Source organism: Arachis hypogaea, chromosome 9, assembly GCF_003086295.3.
Source record: "Arachis hypogaea cultivar Tifrunner chromosome 9, arahy.Tifrunner.gnm2.J5K5, whole genome shotgun sequence".
Taxonomy (NCBI): Eukaryota; Viridiplantae; Streptophyta; class Magnoliopsida; order Fabales; family Fabaceae; genus Arachis; species Arachis hypogaea.
In genome coordinates, this window is record NC_092044.1 from 109,493,950 (window position 1) to 109,516,419 (window position 22,470).

Below are 22,470 nucleotides of genomic sequence, written 5' to 3' on the forward strand. Positions count from 1 at the left end.
AAATAGTCACTGACAACTCTAACAGAGGACAAAATGATTTCTAACGCCCAATGTTCGGAAACGATACTATTCTCCTCCAATTTCTATCATATCTCGCATAACTTTAACAGTCTAATATTCATAAGAAAGAAAAATTATCAACTTGTTCTTAACCAATTCATACTCAGGAAACTAATGACTATGTCTCTCAAGTACTTATCATCTTCGATAGATCCTATGAATCTAGATAGCGAGTTTGAATGTCTGATTTGTTAAGACCAGTCGTCGTCGTCGTCGCCATCTCCCTCCTCCTCTGCCTTAGCTATCATCTTCATGGACACATTGTCCACTGCTCTGATATCTTCATTCAGTTCCTTTTCCGAACCAATGTTCAGTAATCACTTCAGTTTCATATGAGTGGCGATGGCGACATTACTCGCTATACTGATAGCTTTGATGCGAGGTCAAAGCTGTCTGTCAGCTTGGACTCCGGGAGAGAAGGAATGAAGCATTCGGGGTCTATTCCAAATAAAAATTTGCATATGATGTCGAAGGAGAATCTTCTCATGATGTCCTAATATCCAACAATTTATATTGCTTGCCGGAGAGTGAAGAAAAGTGTATCCTTGGGGTAATTGTGGAACTTGGTTTTGAGGATGTGGTGGACGTTGTCGGGAATGGAGGGATGCTATTATCGAGGATGTGAAAGTGGATGCTTCGGGTGAGTGAAGTGCGGAGGAGGTAGATGTACCAGTCATAGAGATTTGAGAAGTGTGTGATCCATGACATGTTAAGATAAGTGCGACACACGTGGCAATTACACCATGACTTGATTTTAGAGCTAAAGAGGAGGAAGAAAAAGATGGAGAAGAAGACTGTGAAGGTGAAAAAGGAGAGTATGAATGTTAGGGTTATACGAGATATGATGGAAATTGGGGAAGAACGGTGTTGTTTCTGAACAGAGGGAGTCAGGGACCATTTTGTCTCCCGTTAGAGTTGTGATAAACCTCATTTTTAGGGTTTATCTTGTATTGAATTTAGAGTATTTTGATAACCTTTTGTCACATTTAGCCTATGAATTAGCATGGTTTTGTTATCTCTCCCATATTTATGCTTAAGTGTAAAAACATGCTTTTTAAGCCTTATTTTGATGAATTCTAATTTCTCCTTGATTCCATAAGATGCCTTGATGTGTTTGCTAGTAATTCCAATATTGAAATAGGCTAGGCATGGATCAAAGGAAGCAATGAAGGAAGCATACAAGTAGAGAGAAGCATAAAATGTCAAAGAAGCAAAGTCAGCCAAGCACGCGCACGCGCACAAGGCGCCCGCGCGCACATTGCAGAATCGACCAGGGACGCGCACGCGTACCGTGCACGCACGCGTCGATGACCGCACATGACTTCATTAAAGCAACACGTGCCTGGCGATTTGAGAGGGTTTCTGAACCCATTTTGGCGCCAAATGCTGATAGAAAGGAATAAAAAGATCAAGGATTGAGGGGAATCTAATCAATCTAGCATATAGCATAATTAGGATTAGTTTAGAGTTAGTTTTTGAGAGAGAATCTCTCCTTTTTCTCTAGAATTAGGATTAGGTTTAGGTTAATCTCTCTTCTTAGATCTAGGTTTAATTCATGCATTGATTCACTTTTCTTTTACCAATTCTGAATCTTCTTCTCCTCCTCTTTCTAGTTATGTGCTTTAATAATTGTAATTCTTCATTTTGTTTTGGATAGATTGTTGTTCTTTTATTTCCTCTTTCAATAATGCAAATTGAGGTAATTCATGATAATTGTGATTTCCTTGATTGTTGTTGTTAATTCTTTGCAATAATTGTTGTTAGATTCTATTCTTGTTCTCAAATCACTATGCTTTTCTTTTGTGCCTTCCAAGTGTTTGATGAAATGCTTGGTTGGATTTTAGTGTAGGTTTTGTTCCTCTTGGCCTAGGTAGAGTAATTAGTGACTCTTGAGTTATCTAATTCCTTTGTTGATTGATAATTAGGAGTTTCTAATTGATTTGAATGCCTCTAAAGCTAGTCTTTCCTTTAGGAGTTGATTAGGACTTGAGGAATCAAATTGATTCATCCACTTGACTTTCCTCCATGGTTAGAGGTTAACTAAGTGGGAGCAATGGACAATTTGTCATCACAATTGAGGAGGATAACTAGGATAGGACTTCTAGTTCTCATATCTTGCCAAGAGCTTTGCTAGTTGTTAGTTTATTTTCCTTGCCATTTATATTTCTTGTCTAAAATCTTAAAAAAACCCCAAATATAACTCACAACTAATAGCAAGACACTTCATTACAATTTCTAGGGAGAACGACCCGAGGTCCAATACTTCGGTTTATAAATTTTAGGGGTTTATACTAGTGACAAACAACTTTTTGTATGAAAGGATTATTGCTTGGTTTAGAAACTATACTTCGACGAGATTTTATTTGAGAAATTCTAAACCGTCAAAAATCCATTCATCAAGTTGCCAGGGACCATTTTGTCTTCCATTAGAGTTGATGGAGCAAATGACCTAAGTGACTGACAGAATTAATTGTTATGGACCAATCGAGTAATTAATTTAATTGAAGACTAAAGTGTTTGGTATAAAATTTTCTGGAAACCAAAATGGATAAATACTCTTTTTTTCTTCTTCTTGGACAACGTCGTCATCATCAGTCGTCATTATCGTCAACGTCTTGTACTTCTTCAACATCATGTTCTTCTTTTTCAACGTCGTTGTCTTCTTATTCTCTTATTTGATTCCTTCTCCTCGTTCTTTTTCCTTCTCATCCTTCTTCATCATCATCTTTTGGCGTGGTTTTCTTGACATTTTTCTCCTATATATATTTAGAAAATTAGAGCATAGAAATTTGGATGTACAACAAAATTTTTTTTAAAAGATTACATGTTTAGAATATTGACACTCAACCAACAAAAGATGTATATCACATAACTTTTTGTACACAATACATAAAATTTAGTGAATAGTATAAATTTTTTTAAAAAACTCTACATATCCAAAACATTAATACTCAACTAACAATATACATACAATACAAAAATTTTAGTGTATAATAAAAAAATTTTACTTGCATTACAGAAATATTTGCACAATATAAAAATTTATAAAAGACTATATATTCAGAACATTGATTTATTTAACTAAAAAATTTTATTTACAATAAAAATTTGTGTATTAATTATGTAAAAAATTTTATATTATATGAATAAATTTTTTTATATCAATAAATTTTATATTATATAAGTAAAAATTTTATATTATATAAGTAAAATTTTATATCAATAAATTTTTGTATTATCTAACAAAAATAGATGTACTTAAACAATGCAAAAAAGTCAAAAAAAAATGATCGTATGCACATAATTTTTTTGTTAGACTTATGTAAATTTAGTTAGAGTTGATTAAAAAAACGTTTGTAGGCAAGGGTGGCATCACCGAGGATTTTTTTTATTTATATAAATAAATTAAATATAATAATTATCGATTTTTGTAATTTGTAGTATTTTTTATGAAAATACGTAATATGTCACATTTCGTTTACAGGGTAAATGAATTGACTTTAGCCGTATTTTATTTATACAGTAAACGAAATAAATTTGTAAATGGGCGCTCCTATGATGTGTGTACACGTGTTCTACAACGCTTCTATTTTGTTTACCGTGTAAACGAAATACGACTAAAGTCAATTCGTTTACTCTGTAAACGAAATAGGCTCAGTGACACCTATTTAAGAGATTTCGTTCACAGCCATTTAAAAAGTCAAAAGTTACTGTTTATCTTACTTTTTTTATCCATTTTATCCTTATTTGACTAAATCAGACGCTCAGTTAAATATTACGGCAGACGATGCAGACATTAATAGGCTGAACGCCACGTGACATGTCGTCGGGACAGAAAACTTTGAGGTTGGCGTTGCTGTTTATTTTATTATTTATTTTTATAGTACTTGAAACAAATTGCCATGTTAGTCTTATACGTAGTTGATTGTAGAAATAATGCCTAAATAGATTCTAGTTATAGCAATATGTACTTGTAAGTAGGTCAAACGTGTTTGTAGGATGTTAGAGGAATTTTGAGTTAGGAATTTGATTGGTGTACCGTATATGCTACTATATTGCATGGTATAATGTATGATAAAATCGAAAACCTTTTACCAAAATAATTTATGTCACCGAAATTTAAACTAAGTACATGAACACATTTAATTATGTTATGCCCGTTTAATAAATGTAATTATTTTTTCATTAAATATCATATTATATATACAAAAATATATTAAATTTTTATATATTAAATTTAAAGTAACATGACCGAAAGGCAACTCACTGTGTAAGCAGCGTTGGATTCTCACACTCAAACACGATTCCGTTATTCCCGTTCTTCATTAGGCAATTGGGATAGACACAACAAAATATACATTACTAGTAGACATTATGAATGATTTGAAAAAGATTTAGGTGAAAGAGGTGAATTTGTTGTGAAGAATTGCACACCATTTTATAGTTGCTTCAGGTTTGTCCTATTGTATTTCGTTTACACAGTAAACTAATTATTGTTCCACGTATTTTGTTTACAGAATATGTAAACGAAATACAGTTACTGACACAATACGTGCTTATTTTGTTTACTGTGTAAACGAAATACGCTTAAAATCAATTCATTTACTCTATAAACGAAATGTGATATGGTAAGTATTTTCGTAAAAACACTACAAATTACGAAAATCAGTAATTATTATATTTAATTTATTTATATAAATAAAAAATCCCATCACCGAAGGTAATAATAATACTAATATTTGATTTTTATTTTTTTATTATAAAAAGGCAAAAACAAAAATAATCGTTTTGGTCTGTGGTTGGGTCTGTAGAAGTGAGAAGAGAGAGAAGAAGAAGAAGGAGTCATGGAAGTGCAGCAAATATGGGAGACGGTGAAGGAGGCCATCGTGGCCTACACAGGCCTAGCTCCGGCCACTTTCTTCACGCTGGTGGCGCTCCTCTTTGCCGTTTACTACTTGGTTTCGGTGATGTTCGGGTCGCCAGCATACGAGGACTATCGGCGCCACGGGGAGAGGGATATGGAAGAGGAGCAGATGCCACCTCTGAAGCCGCCAGTGCAGATTGGTGAGGTGACTGAGGAGGAGCTCAAGGCCTACGATGGCACCGATCCCGAGAAGCCCCTTCTCATGGCCATCAAAGGTCAGATCTATGATGTCTCCCAAAGCAGGTACCTTTCTTTTTTTCTTCTTCAACTCTGAAATTGTGAGTTGACCTTTGGTCAAAGCTAGTTTAAGCCCTGTTTTTTGGATTGCAGGATGTTTTACGGACCCGGTGGACCCTATGCTCTTTTTGCAGGCAAGGATGCCAGCAGAGCTCTCGCTAAGATGTCTTTTGAAGACAAAGACCTCACTGGGGATATTTCTGGGCTTGGCCCATTCGAGATTGAAGCCTTACATGACTGGGAATACAAGTTTATGACCAAGTATGTTAAGGTCGGTACCATCAAACAAACTGGACGGGATTTGGATGTTGATGCTAAGCCTACTGAAGCTGCCCACTCTGAAACTCCCTCTCATGTTGATGCTGATAAAGATGAGTAAATGGAAAAAGGGTTGCTGAGAAGAGCCTTACAAAATATGTGACACTGCTTTACTTTTTGTGCTATGCTAATGCTATTCATGCTTTGTTGGAATATTAAGTCTAAGATCAATAAGTAAGGAATTACTAGTGATAAGTTTGAGTCATATCTTTCTTTTTCCTCCATAATATGTATATTAGTTAACAGCAACAGATCAATAACATTTGGGAGCATATCTTGGGCCAAGTAGTTGTCTTTCTGTATTGATATTTGATACAATGGCAAGAATAAACGAAGGGTTAGAAGTATCCTTGATGAACTTTGCATTGCTTCATTTCTACTTGAAAACTGCTTGATGGAAGTTCCAAGTAACTGATGTGATTAGATGCTCCAATAGTTGGTACCTTTCACATTCCCGTAGGGCAAAGTAGAACTACCACACAGTCTACACTCTACCTGATTCCTTGTTAAATCTTTGCACTGCCTACGGAGTTCTCTTTTGGGAATATCCAGTAATAGACTTGTTTGGTTTCAGTTTTCTGCAATGCTAAAATAGAGGGAGACAGGGACATCCGGAATTAACCTTTTGTCAAGTAAACTATTTTATTAAATTAAGCGTTTGATTCGGTCAATCGAAATTGCGTGTGGATTTGTCCGTGGAATATAATGTATTCAATAAGTGAAAAAAAATTCATCAACTTTTGTTCCCACTCTTGAATCAGCATTTATGTCACTCATTTTATTTTAAGAAGCAGCCTGCACCAAGCAGATTTCTCTTGGTGGTGGTACCGGATTAGATTTATCACTATTTAAGAATCTTAAGCATATATCCTATCTCATTTTCTTGTTTAGTACGCATTGAAATTTGGCATGGTAATCCTAATAGCTACCTAGGCACAGTTGAATATTGAAAGGAAACTTATCGTTATGAGATCAATCGATGAAATGGAGTTTTTTCATATATAATAAATTTAAAAATAATTATCTTTTACATTGGCTACATAAATGATCATCTAAAAAAACAGTTGTAATTGCACAATTGTACACAACTGTGTAAGTCAGTGCATCAAAATTAAACTCGTATAATATTTAATGGGTTGGCATAATTTCCAATTGATTGCATATTGCTTAGTTTGAAAACAAACTTGTAAGGTCAATTGACGCCTTTATTTTCAAATAAAATTCTCACACAGAAAATTATTGACAAATTATACTTATATCCTAACAATAATGGTGAGAAGCATATGAAATATTCTTTATTTACCAACATGCACAGAAAATCCATCCATCTAAGTGTTTCATAATTAAGAAACTAATAATAATTTCTTCTATCACTTAATTACGTAGCCACTTGTCTGGTTTGAGCAAAGTCAACCTTTGGCATTTGGCATACGTGCGTGAGTCGCATAATGTGCTTAGCAACAAATCATCTTTCTCAACGATTGAAAACTATTTTATTCATGAATTCACACCTTGTAATTAATATGTCTATATTGCTTATTATTATAGACTCGCCAGCTTGCCTTAGGCTTCATTCAAGTATTCTTAGAAGCAATAATAATAAATTTCTTCATTCAATAGTCTCCTTCAGGCCAGGGTTATGATGGGAGTTCCAAGACGCTCAACCCTTTTTCTGCTTCTCATCATATTTGTGCTGTCTATATTGTTGCAAGGATCAACCTCTCGTTTAATCAATGATCATCATGTTGATTGGAATAGGAGAGCAGAAGAGAGAAAGCATTCCTCCATGTTTATGCAAAGTTATTCTGCTATTCTTTCCTCTTTGAATTCCAAGTCCAACAACAACAAGCAAATTCATGCAGTTTCACACCGGCTGGTTCCTTCAGGACCAAACCGTCTTCATAATTGATCCTCCTGGATCCCTTATACATACTTAAATAAAGAGTTAGTCATCTTTATTATTTCATTTCTAGATTTTGGGGTACATATATATATGTGTAGTGTTATTTAATATAATTACTTTTTTTTGTCAATTTTTATGGCATATATATGTAGGGTAAGGTAGGTGAAGCTGGTTACGGATTATACAGATAATAGATAACTAGAAAAAAGGGAATAAAGCTTGCAAGTACTCCTTTAATTTGTTTTTGGATTAAGCCATTTGTCTTGATGTGTGTTTCTATCATGTGATCATATGATATTTCATATTTTTTTCCCCCTAGCAAGAATGTGTATGATACAGTGTTTATATTCTTATATGATACTCTATTCAATTCACCCTAGTCGTTTGATCATCAGTGACCACAGAATTTTACACCCTAAAATCTCATCAGTTCTATAGAGATTTAATTTCATGGTCAAGTAAGAGGAGAGAAGAGAGAGCGCAAATTATGTTGTATGATTTGACCGATCCCCTAGGAATCATAAAGGAAGATAGCTAATTAGCATGGGAATTAGTACTAGTGCTATTATTATTATATCTTGAACTCATCAGAATGTTGCATTTTGATCGTTGACCAGACACAAGTACAGCTTTCAGGGAATTGAATGAATCTATAGAAATCAAAGTGCAACCGGATGGGATCGCTGTCATGATAGTTTATTGACCACAATATTGACTTTTTAAGCACTATTAAAGTGGTCCTTGGAACTACATAATAGTAATAGCAACTTCTTGAGTATTTTTTTTGGATTGAGCTTCCTAAGTTTTTTATTTTTTTGTCCTTTTAGACAGACCTTGTGTGTGTCTTATATGAACTACAGGCTCTGTTAGAAAGTCCTTTTGGCAAGCGGAATATTCTTCTTCATTGGATAATGGTGGGACTTTTTGAAGTAAAAACCCTAACTACATCCTATAGGGTTAATAAAAGCAAAAGGCTCTTTTTTTTGCACTTGGAAAACAAAGGTTAAGACCCACACCAATCCTGACAAAAAAATAGCCCACAGGAAAAGCAATAAAACCCATACTAATCTTGCCCTTATACATGCAGTAATTTATTGTTCAACGATGAATTTTTAAATAAAGTCTTAATCCAGAAAACCCCGCCGAAGGCTTGGCTGAAGCTTAACGTCGATGGAGCGTTGGTAGAGATTGCGGACAAGGTGGGTTGCGGCGGCCTCCTGCGGGATGAGAACGGGAAGTGGGTTGCGGGCTTCACTCACACGATTGAAAACTGCTTTGCCTTCATCGCCGAACTGTGGGATGTTGTGCAAGGGCTGAACCTGGCAAGGAGATTGAGAATGAAGAAGATATTGGTAGAATGTGATTCAGAGAGAGTGGTGAAGTTATTGAATGGGGAAAAAAAGTTAGAAAGACACCCTAATTCTCTTATTAGAAGGATTAGTGAGCTGAAAAAGCTTGATTGGAGAATTTTTTTATACATAACTATAGGGAAGGCAACAAGTATGCAAATTGTCTGGCCAAGAAAAGTATTGATCTTGATTTTGAGTTTTTGTTCTGGGATTATTCATTCCTAGAGTTAGTTAGCATTCTCCATGAAAATGAGAGAGGGACTACCTTACCCCCATTCTATCTGTATTTAGTTGCTCGTATTTTTTTTTGGCGTTTTAGCCCCGTTTGAATACAAAAAAAAAATCTTAATTCACAATAAATTAGTCATTAATTTATTAAACTAAAAAATACAGTGAACAACTAATAAAAAAACTAACAGAACAAATAGGCCTTTAGTCCCCTTAGTTTATCCAAAAACAAAAGAGAAAGAAAAAAAACATCATTTAATTCAAGGATTCGCCATAGTTTTAACGAGAACTCTTATGGTATTCTTTAACTAATTCTATATGTAATAAACAATTAAATAAAACTAGGAGGTTCTACTTCTACCTAGACCTTTCATCTTTGTAATGCTATGAAGTAAATTTTGGTAATAGTTTTTGAGATTCACATAATTATCTAATTTAGTTTTTTAAATTTTAATTTTATTATAGTAATCTTCTAGATCGAGTTTCGAATACCATAGTAGTCCATGGTCTTTTTTTGTGCTGACTCAATTCTTATGATGTGGCTCTTCTGTACCATATTAGAGTGTGCAATGAATAATTAATATAGCTAGACTACAATTGGACCCAATTTGATCTCTTTTTCATTATATAATCCTAATTCTTCTTCTTCTCTTCAAGTTGGTGCTAGAATTACTCTATTTATTATTAAGTTATTTTTATCTGATTAAACTAAATTAAATATTTAAGACAAATAGATTCAACAACCATATTTACTTGAAAAATATAATCTCAAAACTGAAACTATTAAAATCCAAACAAAATACAAATCTTGAATAAACTCACAACACAAAAAAAAAATCCCAAAAGTAATAGCAAAAAATTTTCAAAGAAAACTAAAATGAAAACGACACTGTTTTTTGAAATGCTTAGAATCTGGACTTGGTAAAGAACCAAAGATTTTTGCCAGTCTTGAACCTCTTCTTGGTCTCCTTTAGCACCGGAACCTTCTTGTCCTTCAAATCCATGTAAAGCATCACATCTTGGAAGTTAACCATCTTAACCAACACCTTCGTGTATCGGCCTTGCAGCCCGATAACCACTTTGTTTGGTTTGAAGAACTTGACCATGACCATGCAATTATTATGTGATTCAGTGAGTAGCGATGAGTTACGCCATGAAATGGTATTTGTTAGTGTTTCTATTCTTCAAATGAAGCAACATGGCATGCATTGCTCCCCGTCATTCTCAATGAGATAAGCACGTGGTCAATTCACCTTATCCACATGTTTGATGTCAACATTGCCATATTGCAACCACGTATATATGTGGGACACTCATTTTCTGTTTCTTAATCACTACAATCTGCAAGAAGATACATTCTCCCTTCATTATCACATATAATACTCACTTGATTGCAACTTTGAAGATCACTCGAACGTTCTGGATCTGCTAGTCTCCCGCGATAAGTAAAATACACCAAACATTTTTGTTTCAAAATAATTTTCATAATAATGCTAGTTGTCATTTTATTTTCAGCTTTTAATTAACTTTTTTAAAGATTTATTTGCTTTTTATTTTTTTCTCTTCTAAAGACCGAATACAAGATAATATTTAAAAATACCTAATTGCACTTCTAATTTACCATATAAAAAGATTTTATACTTAAAGTACGTCAAAATTATTGAATAAAAATGTAATTAAATCTGTCATTATTTAACTATTTTTTTTTATCAAAAATAAAGAAATTTTAATTCGAAATCTCTTAAGTGAATTTTAGAAGATTATACTATTTAAACTATATATAACTCGTTGATATTATTTAACTATTTTTAACTATCTAATTTTATAACTTTACATAAAATTAATTGTATGTTTAGATAATTTTTCAGCGTTAAACATTTTTTTTATTAGGCCACAACTATGGTACATACGTTAACTGTGGCTATAGGTGACTAGTAATTGACCATTTAATAAAAATGTGACATTTGTCATGGTCCAAATTAACATAAGCATGCTTATAGCTAATCTAAGGTAGATAAACACAAATTTTTTAGCGATGGTGAGGTCGAGATCCAAGAGCCCCTTGTATGACATGACTTCGTAGTCCACTACAGAAGAAGAATCGAAGTCGTTGCATTGCCTATGAGACACATCTCGCTGGTGGCCTATTCTCGATCCGTCGCACAATGTAACATTTTAAAAAACATGATAGGACGCGCAGCTGAGAACGCCATGACTGCAGAAGTAAAGGCGGAAAAAACGGTTTCAGCGTGCACTGCGACTTGGACTGCACTGATGGTGGCGGTGGCGGCAACCGCGAAGATGAATCAAGCGTGCTACTCTGGCTCGGGCTACATGTGTTGTTAATGTGAACGAAGTTGTTGCTGTTGTTCAAAAGCTCCTCCGCCATCGGAACATTGGTCTTCGCCTTGGCGCCGTGGATGTCTCTTGCCGCTGCGTCGTACGCACGCGCTGTCCCCTCTGCAGTTTCGAAAGTTCTGAGTCAGACGTGCGTCTTGTCGGGATCATGGATCTGGACGGCGTCCATGGCAGTTTCCTAACACCTCTGTAACAGATTTCTTTGGCGTGACTGTTTAACAAATTTATCGCGATTAAAGTAATCATAATCCAAGTCAAAACCATCTCCCTTCCAACTGTCAAACTCTCATAAGTTCTATTATATCTAGCCACTATAGTCACGAAACAAACAAGCCACCATACATGGCACCTACTGACTAATGTAAATAATTTTTCTTTATTCTTTTCTATTCCAAAATCCAAACTAAACCACCCATCAAATTTTATCCAAAAAATGTTATTATAGCAACTCAAATCTTACATTAATCGCACCTTAATCAAGTTAAATTAAGGGATTAGCGAAGATTTTTGTAGGCCAATAATGTCCACAAATTAAATCCAGAAAATAGTGCACCTTAAAATTTCCACAAATGGAACAAAAAGATATATATTGCTCTCCTCTTATCCTTTCTGGCATTCATATTCATATTTTTACATATTTGCTAATTGCTACCGTTCAATATCAGTAAGCTATTAAAAGCGAATATATCCAAAAACAAAAAACTAATGATTCGACTAAAAAAATTAAAATTAAAATAATAAAAAAAAACCTAGCTGATTCATAATGTGGCTACCATGGGGTGTTCACAGAGAGAGCAGCATGAGCAGAAATTGATACTCTCACTACTCACTGACCTCCATTATTCTTCCATACTCTTCCCTTCCCTGTAACAGAGCTCTGACACTTCTTACCTCTGCTGCTACCTCCTTCCGTGTCACTCCAACACAATCCTTTCTTCGAACTCTCCGCCGCGTTGTAGCTCGCCGAACGCTGCGTCATCATCACCCCATGGTTCACCATAATGTACCTCCTCACATCCTCCGGCAACCTCAGCGTATACCTCTCCATACACTCTCCTGCCTCCACCACCGAGTGCCCCGTCGTATTCGACCTCTTCAGAACCCTCCCCTTCCCACCAAGCTTCCCTTTTGCCGCTCTTTCCGGCATCCCTTTATCTTCTTCGTTGTTCCGCTGTCCCTCACTCGCGTCACGCGCCAACGGGCTCCCCTCAATTATGCTCTCGCCACCCACGCTCTGTTCTGCTCTGTTTCCAGAACCGTCTTCTTCGTGTTCTTCTTCTCCGTAGCCGCTCAATTGTGTTATCACCGAAATGGCGACTTGGGAGGGATGTTGGTTGAGATTGGCGCGGCAAACGGGGCAGGTGACGTGGGAAGAGAGCCAGGCGTCGATGCAGGGAGGGTGGAACACGTGGTTGCAGTGTGGAAGCAGCCGAAGAGTGTCGTTGCCGGCGAACTCGGTGAGGCAGACGGCACACTCTAGCGGAGCTTCTTTGCGGATTCTGAGGTCCTTGATGCTGGAATAGAACACGATGGGGAAGGTTTCGAGGATGTCGGGGCTGATGCCGCCGTTGCAGCAGGAACAGCGCAAGTGTGTGATATTGCTCTGTTGTTGAGTAAAGTACGGCTCTGTGCAGCGGCGGAGGAAGGCTACGAACGCGGCGACGAATATGAAGGTTCCGAGGATGGTGGCGATGAAGAGGACGGTTGAAGGGTCCCGGGGGTTGTGGTTGGAGGAAAGCGGTTTCACCGGCTGGAGCGGGGACTGTGCCTCTGTGCCATTGCCATGCTGATGGAGAATGAGAATGAGCATGAGCATGAAGTGCAAGTGTAACGGTTTAGGTTTGAATTTGGATTCAAGCATAGCTCCTTTTTTTTTTTTTTTCAAGTTTGTTGTGTTTGGGTTTTTGACCAATTTCAGAGGATCAAGTAAGTACGAAGGAAGGAAGGAAGGAAGTAGTTATATTTATATCAGAATGCATCCTGAACTGAACGCCGCACTTTCACTTTTCATGGAATACAAAACAGAACCAATTTAATTTAATTAACATGGCTGTCATTTCTTTCTCATCAAGCAAATTTTATTTTTGAGAACTGCTATGTTTTTAATAAAAAAAGTGTAAATATAAGACTATTAGATGAAAAAAATACAATAAATATTATTTGATATTCTCAGGCGTTTATACTTCATACATTTTGTTTATAATTATTAGTGGATTGAATACATTATTGATTCGCTTTTTTATTTCTTATCATTTTTAAAAATTTAATAATTAATAATTCTCTTTTTATATAGATCTATATAATAATTCCAAAAACAAAATTAGCCTTATGTTATTATTTTTGTGACTAATATGACAACTGTTTTATACTTTTATTGGCATGTGCAAAGGAAGTGGTTCCACCTAATCCCCGCAATTTCAATTTTCAGGTAAAAACTAAAAAACTAAAAACTTTTCTCTCTCTCTCTCTCTCTCCAGCAATTTGTTTCCCGAGAAAATGCGAGAAAAAATGCTACTTCATGTTTTGCCTTTATCATTTTAGCCGCTGTCTGGGATGCTCTTTACTTGATTCTTAGATTTTATTCAACCAAACTTCTAAGTGAGGTTTTATCTCCGCCTGATCTACAATTGATTTTCCCCTCTTTCTGTTGCTTTGTCTTTTCCTACCTTTTCTGTAAGCTAGATCGTGATTAGGGTAATCATTCAAATGTGTTAAATCGGTGCCTAACACCGTACTTGTTTCGACAATGAAGCAATTGCCATTTGCTTATTATGTTAAGTGGACTCATGATTATGGAATTTTACCATTGTGCGGCGTCCTGCAAATTGAAATGGAGTTGGAAATGGAAATGGCTTGTTTGAATATGCTTGCATGCTTTTGCTTGTTCATTCTTGCCACATTTCATGTTTCATTGGGATATTCTGCATTTCTGTGTTATTCAATTGCTTTGTGATTTATGTGATAATATTTTGTTTTCTCGCTCTTTAATTTTGTGAAATGCAAGCATCTTATCAATGAACTGTGCACTACCCCAAAGGTTTGCCCATTAGGGTTTGACTGTATATTACCCTCATGAAATGTAATCCTTTTTGCCAGCATGGGATATGATGTCTAGTGTTTTGCCTTGGTAATGTTTTGGTATTGAATTCTGTTAGAATGACTATTAACTGCGTTTCTTACCTGGAAGAGTTTGTTTGAGATATTATGAATGCAAGATATTATAAATTGATGGTAGTGTAGTTTTCCAACTTCTTCTTGGACTAAGATCTTGAGAATAGTAAAGGTTTCATATATAAGAGTGTTGCATTGTCAAAGGCTGTATTTTCTTTTAACCACTATGGCTGCCACAGTAGAGTAGTAGAAACTTGTAAATCATTTATACTTGAATATGGCTGCAGTATTACTTCCATTGTAGTAGCAGCTCTCAATTTATGTCTGGTTTTCTTCACCCTTCGGTTTCTGTTTGCACATCAACTTGTCAATCTAATTTTCTTGTATTCGTTTCACTAATATTCACTGCCAGTTTGTTATATAACTTTCTTTTTATATATATGATATAATTGATCCAGTTCATATATTTCATCTTAATGTCTATATACATTCACACTGTTGTTCCTCGTAGAAGTAATTATCCAAGTTAGGTGATCAGACTTGGCCTCATAGTTTTTGGTATGGTTGGGTTTCCATGTGTTCACCATTTGCTGCTGCAAGATCAAATTATCAGTGTTTATATGTTTGTAGTGGTTGTGGACATTCTTTAACTTGTCCAGGGTGTTATTTCTTCATTGCTTCTGCATGCTCTCTCTTTATTTTACGTTATTTTATCTCGTCAAAGTTTGTGTTTTTGAATGTCAGGGTATTAACATATAAACTGGTTTTTGTCCTTCCGGTTTATCAGTTCACTTTGGGGAATAACTGCATGCATTTGGCGTTTGAAGAACCCATTCATCTACCAAAATGAAGTACTACTACCAATCTTCCTTTTTCGTTAATTTTCTTATTTAATGTGGGAAATGAAATTTAAGTTGAATTCTTTGGATTACTCTAATTTGTGTATCTGGTGAGCTAAGAATTCTGTTCATGTGGAATGAATGGCTAAGTCTGAATATCTTGAATATTTCATTTGTTATCACATTGCAGATCACGTGTAAGATGGGATGAGGCTAACATTGTAGAAATTGAATCAACCAAACCCGTGAGGCAGAAAATTACTGAGCCGAAGACTCCGTATCACCCTATGATTGATGATGAAGGCATGGAAAGAACACTGTTAAAATTTCGCATTTTCTTTATCACTTTCTTGCATAGCAGAATTGGTTAAACCATTTGATATTACAACAACAACGTCTTGTCCCACTATGTGGGGTTAGTTACATGAATCGAACTGTTTGATATTAGAGAAGAAATATTCTTCTACTTTAATATTGCATCTGTTATTCTAAAAACATAACTAACTGTTAAGGAAGTTTGAAATGGATCCTAAAATTTTTTTGGTGGTTTTAATGTTATCTCAAGCATGTCTTTCAGTCTAGATTAAAAGTCACTTATGTGCGGCTACATTTGATCTGAACAACCAAATCTTTTAGATTCTCCATCTCCCATAAGAGGAAGCTTTGAGGAATGTGTTGATGGTGAACATTGTGAAACAAATGCCATATCAGCCTTTGATGACGCGGCTTCTGGTAGCAGAAAAGGCACAAAAGAGTCTGATGGCTGGACGTCGTCAGAGGATGAGGCAGAAGCAATGGAACAAGATGATGATGGTAATATTAAATCTTCATTTGTTGTGACAAAGATATGAACCTTCTATCCATTTTATTGCAACCACCACTTTTTCTATCTGCTTGTGCTTTTTTTTAGTGAGATTCCGGTATTGATATTCAATTTCCGATCCAAATAATTCAAATCTTTCTATAGTTTACCCTATCACCTTAATATGTATAATCAATTACGACATGTAATAAATGTGAATGGCACTGCACAAGCATAGCAAGCTGCTAGTTGCTGTATCCAATTTCAAAACTTCGGTAAATCAAGAATTGTATGTTACTGGACATCATATTTATCACCAATTTTTTATTTTAATTTAACTTTGTTGCACAAGACAGCTATAAGAAATGCTTGATTACAAGTTGGTGCATTTGACCCTTACCAAGAGCTTCTTTTGAGCATTTCATTTCTTGATCCCCTCTGGGCTATATGTGTGTGTGTGTGTTTTAACTGATTGATTACTTTATCTATTGTAACCTGAATTTTTTTTCCCTTGGCTGGGATTCTGAAACAGATAAGAATTTGAGTTTTAAAGAGCAGAGAAAGGCCCACTATGATGAATTCCTCAAAGTTAAAGAGCTGAGGCAGAAGGCTTCTCTTGTAGAGGATGAAAGTGACGAGGATAACAATGCCGAGCTAACCAAGGGGAAGGGGAGCAGTGACAAATCTGCAGTGAGTGCTAGCTGAAGGGACTGTGACATCACCGGGTAAAGGAAAAGATCGACCATTCAATACCTCAAACTAATGTTTCTTACACAGTGATCAACAAATAAAACCCACTCTCTGGTTTCGTTATTCATTTCATTCTGTGGGCAGGACATAACAGAACGATTTCACTGTAATCCTTGTGTCATTTGTGTGTAAATAGTTCATCCTTTTCCACATGCCGATACTGTCTGTTTATCTTTTATTTTTCTTTTTGTGGGATCACTACACACTATATTATTTATCCAAAAGACAAAAATTGCATCATCCGTACATACTCCTGTATGACTCACTACTCACTGGGAAGCATTACTGCAACAAGATTTCTTAAGGTATTATTTAGTTGATCCGGACTCCAATTGGCTTCTTTAAGAAGTAAAGATTGAGGTAAGTTGCTTTGATGTATGAATTTGGCATCAGGTTTAGCTTAGCTTGTTCACATGCACGTTTTTGTCTCCAGTCTCCGGATGTAGGAGGTCATCATATTTATCCATCTTGGCATCATTTTAGTGCTATGTTTGGCTTAATAAGACAATCCGGCTCATCAGTCATCTTATGGGGGTGGTACAATGTCATTTTCCCATCCTTGCTTTTTTATGTGGAACAAATTTTTTGCCAATATTATCTATTCAAATATCATATTTAAAAAAACAATATTTTAAGAGTTAAGATTCATTAAGGATAGAAATAGAGAGCAGAAACTCTCGGTTCTAGGCGCAATAGGCCCGCGAAGAAGAATAAGGATGGAATCTACTCAATCTAGGTCCGATGAAGCAGGTTCAATGGCCGCAGAAATCTGCAGCCAAATAGCATCCATATTCTCAAAGCCCACCCACCCGTACCCGCCCCCGCTTGACGTCTTGGTCAACGAGCTCACCGCCGTAGCCTCTCGAAAAGCCCGCGTTTTCCTCTACGGAGTGGGCCGCGAGGGCCTCATGCTGAAGGCCCTCTGCATGCGCCTGGCTCACCTGGGCCTACAGGCCCACCTGGTGTTCGACATGACCACTCCTCCCATCGCTCCCGGCGACCTGTTGGTGGCCTCCGCCGGCCCCGGGGGGTTCTCCACCGTGGAGGCCATATGCAGCGTGGCCCGATCCAACGGCGGGAGGGTCCTCCTGCTGACGGCCCAGCCGGAGAGGGGGTCATGCGTGAGACACGCGAATGCGGTGGCTTACGTGGCAGCGCAGACGATGGCGGATGATGAAGAGGGTGAGGGGAATGAGTTGCTTCCGATGGGGAGTTTGTACGAAGGGGCTCTTTTTGTGGTGTTCGAGATGGTTGTTTACAAGCTTCGAGAGGCGTTGGATCAGACCCCTGAAGCCGTTCGATCTCGCCACACTAATCTTGAGTGAATTTAAGTGTCAATGTGTCATGTCCATGTCACTATTTGGGTCATATCTTCATCTGCTCACCCCAAATAAATGTACCCAGTGTTCTATAAGGTTCTTGATATCAATTAAGCAGCTAAGTACGCACCATTAGTAAGATATTTTATAAGTTCTTTTACCAAACTACTCATCAACCATTTTACTGTGAAAATAGTTCTATTTTTTCTCTCAAATGCCATGTAATAGGCAGTACATAGAGGCCATGAATTCTTCGAACGACTTTTGGTTTCTTTTGACAAAATAAATAAACAAATATTTGGTAGGGTGCCAAAAAACGATGGCTCCCATATCACTAAAATTAAATAATCTCCTATCCTTTGCATACATAAATAGCAGCATAGCACAGCTCGGTTATACTTCATATCACATTTTAAAATAATGATTCCTTACACAAATTTATACAGAAAAATAAATAAATAAATAAATTGTCACTTTTAAAATCATAGTCAAGATTCGTAAGTCTCAAGATATTTTGAACGATATTCCCCTCCTATTCGCCCTCCATACAAATTTCTTTACGTAGACAAAAAGCTTAACTCAAGAATCTCTCCCTTTCCACTGCTTCTCGCTCTTCTCTATATATTAGTAGTAATTCTTCCATCAATAAATCATAAAAATACATTATTGACCGTTCAATTGAAGTATAATGCAATAATATACTAGGATTATAGTGTATGGTGTGTCTTTTGACTTTTCAGATTTCTTTATTAGAAGCAACTAATAACACTAGCTGGTTCAATTAGATATAGTCTAATTTGCGTGTAAATAACTAAAATGATAAATACTATGAATTATAGGAAATAGTATTTAATAGATCATCAAACATTATTGATAATTGTTGAATATGTAAACTAGGTGTTTGTTTTGCACTTATTTTTGTTAGTCAGAATCAATTTGTTAGGAGAAGTAAATTTTTAACAAAATTTATTAGAAATACTTTTAATAAGCTACTAAATATAAATTATTTTACGTTACTAAAAAATAAATTCGGATTCAATTAATTTTATAAAAGTGGAAAACTAAACACATAATTTGGATTTTCATCATATGAAAATGTGTTCTATTATTAGTTAAGAGAGATGCCATTTTGAGATTTTCACATTTTTTACACTATATATTACCTTCTCTTTTAATCAATGTTTGGATAAATCATAATGAATATATTTTCGGTGCATTAATGACTAAATATTTAGAAGTTCATCCATATTTATTGCTTAATATAATCTCTTATATATATTAAAAGTGAAGCAACTATCATGACTACTGGATATTATCATTTGAAGATATATATCCTGATTATATATCTCCGCCTTGTCATTATCATATGTGCTACTGTTGATAGTAGCTGGCTTACTTTATCTTAAACAGACGATTTTACGTACTAATCGAAGTTTAATTTAAAAAATCCAAAAGAATTACCAACCCCTTCCATAAACTTATTAATTAAGCTTACATTATATCCTCTCTCACTCTCTCTTTCCTGACAGGTAATCAAAGTTGTCGTTTGCACGAAATGGTATTTAAGAGCATAGATCATTATTTGAGCAATAATATAGATTAAATAAACACAAAGTATCATGATATTTTTTTGTACATGCTTTGGTAATAAAGAATAAAGAACCTTTTATACATTATACATATATTGTGCCTCCTCACCTCTTCTTTCTAAGTTTTTACCACACTTTCCTCATTTCCTCTCTCTCTCTCCCTTCTCTCTAACAAAGCCCAATTAGCACCGTCGATCGAGAATGGAATCAATGGTGCAGGTGGCCAAGGGTGAAACGGCGCCGTTTTGGACTGAGGAGAGGCACGTGCACTTCCTCAACACCATGGAAGCCTCCTTCGTCCGCACAATGCTCCACCGCAACGGAGGGGACTACTACTCCGGTAGATGGCAGCTACTCCGGCTGGACCGCCACCTCCCGGACTCGTCGGAATCCACCTTGGACTCGGAAGAAAGCCGCAACAGCAAGATGAAGAAGAAGCATGAAGGCTCACCGTCAGGTAGGGTTCTAGAAGGGTATTATTGGACTCACCTTGACTTGACCTAAATCAAACAGCACGTAAAATCACACTCTAATCCATCCATCTATCATGGAAAATATCGAATATAACACTCAGATATTTTCTTTGCCTTTTTCATTTTCCTTTAATATTATATTATATGAAAGAAATATCTCATCTGTATATGTACTTTACTTTGAATTTTGATTCAATATATATCCTTATCTTATTTTATTTCCTTTCCTTTCACGTGACAGATTCGTTATTGATAGGTCCCCGATCCAGAACGGAGAAAAGAAGATCCATGAGAAGGAGAAGGAGATCATCGCAACTACACATTTCATCAATGGAGGAACAGGTATGTCTTTAATTAATTAATTTCTTAATTACACCCTATATATATGCACGCATATCATATGGTTACAAAATTAATTGCTTGTGCACCAACAACCACTGCACGTACTCAAAATCCAAATACATACACTTTATATTAAGAGATAAAACGTATCTGTATGTGATAACATTAACATACATTCGATATGAATGTCAACATATAAAATGTATATACAAATCAATCTAAAAAATTTAAAACAGTAATGGTATAGGAAAACAAAAAAAAATCGGAACTTATCTTATTTGACATTTATTAAAAATAAATTTTTAATTAATTTTTTTTGTTATCAAATATTTTTTATTTAAAATATAAATTGATGCGGGGGAAGGTGACTATGATAATTGATGACATTGTGGGGTTTGATTATGGTGAAATAATTTGGAATTATGTCCCCACAGGTGGTCCCAGAAATAGAAAATGGAGGAGCAGAAGATACTGCTTTTGTTGGTGAGCATCATAAACATTGAGTTAAGTAATCTTCATTGTTTAGTACCATCTTCCATCGCTCCTGTTCCTGCTCCCGCCGGCAAAGAAACACAGATGAAGCCTTTTTTTTCCCCTTTGCATTATTATTGGTGGGCTATACTAGCTGTTAACAATTCTTTCTATCTTCTATTGTAACTTATTTTCCATGCTTATCTTGTTCCGAAGATATAATATTTATTTATATTTGAACTCCTTTGTTTTTTTTTTGGGGTGATTTAAGGGTTGTCTTTTTCTTATTGTTATAGGTAAAAAGCAATTTATGACTCTATATTGATGAGAAGATGGTAAAGTAATATAATATAATGTGATTTTCCAATAATAAATTAATTTCACTATGTTGATGAAAATAAGTTTGTATTAACTATTAAAGTGACTTTTCTGTTCAGTTTTTATTTGAAAAATCATTTAAAATTTGAAATTTATCCGAGTAATAGCAATGCAGACCAATCTTACATGCAATTAGTGTATATATTTTAATTAAATTCTTGAATAATTATATTTAAGAAAAGTATAGGTAGACAATAAAAATACTAAATAATATAAACAATGGATATATCAGATGTTCATTTTACTAGGTGTGCAGATGATTATTCTAATATTAAAATTTACATATTGTTCATGTTGTTCGAGAGAGTTATTAATTACTTAGCATTATCTTTATATTTAAATTTGTTGTTTTATTTTGGGTCCCATCTATTTCTATCGTAGAAAAAGAAACAATGAAATAAGAATCGTAAAATAGTGGTGATAGAAAAAGAAAATAGGGCATTAATAATGAAAGAAAAATATAATTTTACGAAAAATGTTTTTTTCTTCAGTTGTGATTAAAACTTAAAAAGGCGTCACACTTTTGGTTGTCCAAATTAGATATAGATATATTTTTGGCATTACATAGTCAATGCTACATTCATTTCTTGTCTTAAAAATGGCTTTTGAAACAAAAAAGAGCAAGGGCTAGGGACAATATATGGAAGATATTTTACTATAGTTGGGGTGGGTAAGATTTTTACGATAAGATTCTGTGGTAGTGAGATGGATCGATGAAACATAGATAGAGTAATAACTTATTGAGGAATTCAGATATTTTCATGAGGTTGCATATATCATACATGTGATATGATCGATATTGTTTCAGGACTAAATTGCATATTTCACACTTGCGATTTTTCAAAAATATTATGTCAATATAGTTAGTAAATTAATTATTATATATTTATTTGTATTATTTTACTGATGATCAATTTATAACTAATTTTTGTCATAAAAAATTTTAGGAGACTAATTATTTTTTTTTACTTTATTTTAAACTAACATACTAGTTAATTGTATACATATTTCCGAGTTGA

At 35.2% G+C, this 22,470-nt stretch overlaps 5 protein-coding genes and 1 long non-coding RNA gene across 10 annotated transcripts; 5 read left to right on the plus strand and 1 right to left on the minus strand.

The window, feature by feature from the left end:
- The first annotated feature begins 4,782 nt into the window (after positions 1-4,782).
- LOC112711663 (membrane steroid-binding protein 2) lies at positions 4,783-5,897 on the plus strand. The gene is made up of 2 exons (XM_025764355.2): positions 4,783-5,227; positions 5,315-5,897. The coding sequence occupies exons 1-2, from the start codon at positions 4,905-4,907 to the stop codon at positions 5,598-5,600; spliced, it is 609 nt and encodes a 202-aa protein (XP_025620140.1). The 5' UTR covers positions 4,783-4,904; the 3' UTR covers positions 5,601-5,897.
- Positions 5,898-6,879: 982 nt separating this feature from the next.
- On the plus strand, positions 6,880-8,968 carry LOC140175369 (uncharacterized). Of its 2 annotated transcripts, XR_011866073.1 has the most exons (3): positions 6,945-7,483; positions 8,270-8,444; positions 8,530-8,968. It is a non-coding gene; the product is annotated as an uncharacterized lncRNA (long non-coding RNA). The 2 variants fall into 2 exon arrangements; XR_011866074.1 differs by lacking the exon at positions 8,270-8,444 and having other exon boundaries at positions 6,880-7,483; positions 8,576-8,968.
- A 3,199-nt stretch (positions 8,969-12,167) lies between these two features.
- Positions 12,168-17,119, plus strand: LOC112711665 (protein phosphatase inhibitor 2). Of its 3 annotated transcripts, none has more exons than XM_025764359.3 (5): positions 12,168-13,805; positions 15,276-15,339; positions 15,518-15,630; positions 15,964-16,140; positions 16,662-17,119. In XM_025764359.3, the coding sequence occupies exons 2-5, from the start codon at positions 15,335-15,337 to the stop codon at positions 16,832-16,834; spliced, it is 468 nt and encodes a 155-aa protein (XP_025620144.1). In that variant the 5' UTR covers positions 12,168-13,805; positions 15,276-15,334; the 3' UTR covers positions 16,835-17,119. The 3 variants fall into 3 exon arrangements, with proteins under 3 accessions (XP_025620144.1, XP_025620142.1, XP_025620143.1); XM_025764357.2 differs by having other exon boundaries at positions 13,782-13,980; XM_025764358.3 differs by having other exon boundaries at positions 13,791-13,975.
- Positions 12,204-13,238, minus strand: LOC112709492 (E3 ubiquitin-protein ligase ATL6). The gene has a single exon (XM_025761376.1). The coding sequence runs from the start codon at positions 13,236-13,238 to the stop codon at positions 12,204-12,206; it is 1,035 nt and encodes a 344-aa protein (XP_025617161.1).
- Positions 17,120-17,270: 151 nt separating the features above from the next.
- On the plus strand, positions 17,271-18,363 carry LOC112711664 (uncharacterized). Its single transcript, XM_025764356.3, has one exon. The coding sequence runs from the start codon at positions 17,596-17,598 to the stop codon at positions 18,202-18,204; it is 609 nt and encodes a 202-aa protein (XP_025620141.1). The 5' UTR covers positions 17,271-17,595; the 3' UTR covers positions 18,205-18,363.
- A 1,422-nt stretch (positions 18,364-19,785) lies between these two features.
- On the plus strand, positions 19,786-21,325 carry LOC112711666 (uncharacterized). 2 transcript variants are annotated; one of them, XM_025764360.3, is made up of 3 exons: positions 19,786-20,244; positions 20,502-20,602; positions 21,037-21,325. In XM_025764360.3, exons 1-3 carry the CDS (start codon positions 19,989-19,991, stop codon positions 21,103-21,105), a joined length of 426 nt encoding a protein of 141 aa, XP_025620145.1. In that variant the 5' UTR covers positions 19,786-19,988; the 3' UTR covers positions 21,106-21,325. The 2 variants fall into 2 exon arrangements, with proteins under 2 accessions (XP_025620145.1, XP_025620146.1); XM_025764361.3 differs by having other exon boundaries at positions 20,517-20,602.
- Positions 21,326-22,470: the final 1,145 nt, after the last annotated feature.

Excerpts from the sequence above, each read along its gene's own strand:
- LOC112711663 (XM_025764355.2), top strand. The coding sequence starts at position 4,905 with ATGGAAGTGCAGCAAATATGGGAGACGGTGAAGGAGGCCATCGTGGCC. Across the intron at positions 5,228-5,314 it reads TATGATGTCTCCCAAAGCAG|GATGTTTTACGGACCCGGTG; the intron begins GTACCTTTCTTT and ends TTTGGATTGCAG.
- LOC112709492 (XM_025761376.1), bottom strand. The coding sequence starts at position 13,238 with ATGCTTGAATCCAAATTCAAACCTAAACCGTTACACTTGCACTTCATG.
- LOC112711665 (XM_025764359.3), top strand. Across the intron at positions 15,631-15,963 it reads CCCTATGATTGATGATGAAG|ATTCTCCATCTCCCATAAGA; the intron begins GCATGGAAAGAA and ends CAAATCTTTTAG. Across the intron at positions 16,141-16,661 it reads AATGGAACAAGATGATGATG|ATAAGAATTTGAGTTTTAAA; the intron begins GTAATATTAAAT and ends ATTCTGAAACAG.
- LOC112711664 (XM_025764356.3), top strand. The coding sequence starts at position 17,596 with ATGGAATCTACTCAATCTAGGTCCGATGAAGCAGGTTCAATGGCCGCA.
- LOC112711666 (XM_025764360.3), top strand. The coding sequence starts at position 19,989 with ATGGAATCAATGGTGCAGGTGGCCAAGGGTGAAACGGCGCCGTTTTGG. Across the intron at positions 20,245-20,501 it reads GCATGAAGGCTCACCGTCAG|ATTCGTTATTGATAGGTCCC; the intron begins GTAGGGTTCTAG and ends TTCACGTGACAG. Across the intron at positions 20,603-21,036 it reads TTTCATCAATGGAGGAACAG|GTGGTCCCAGAAATAGAAAA; the intron begins GTATGTCTTTAA and ends ATGTCCCCACAG.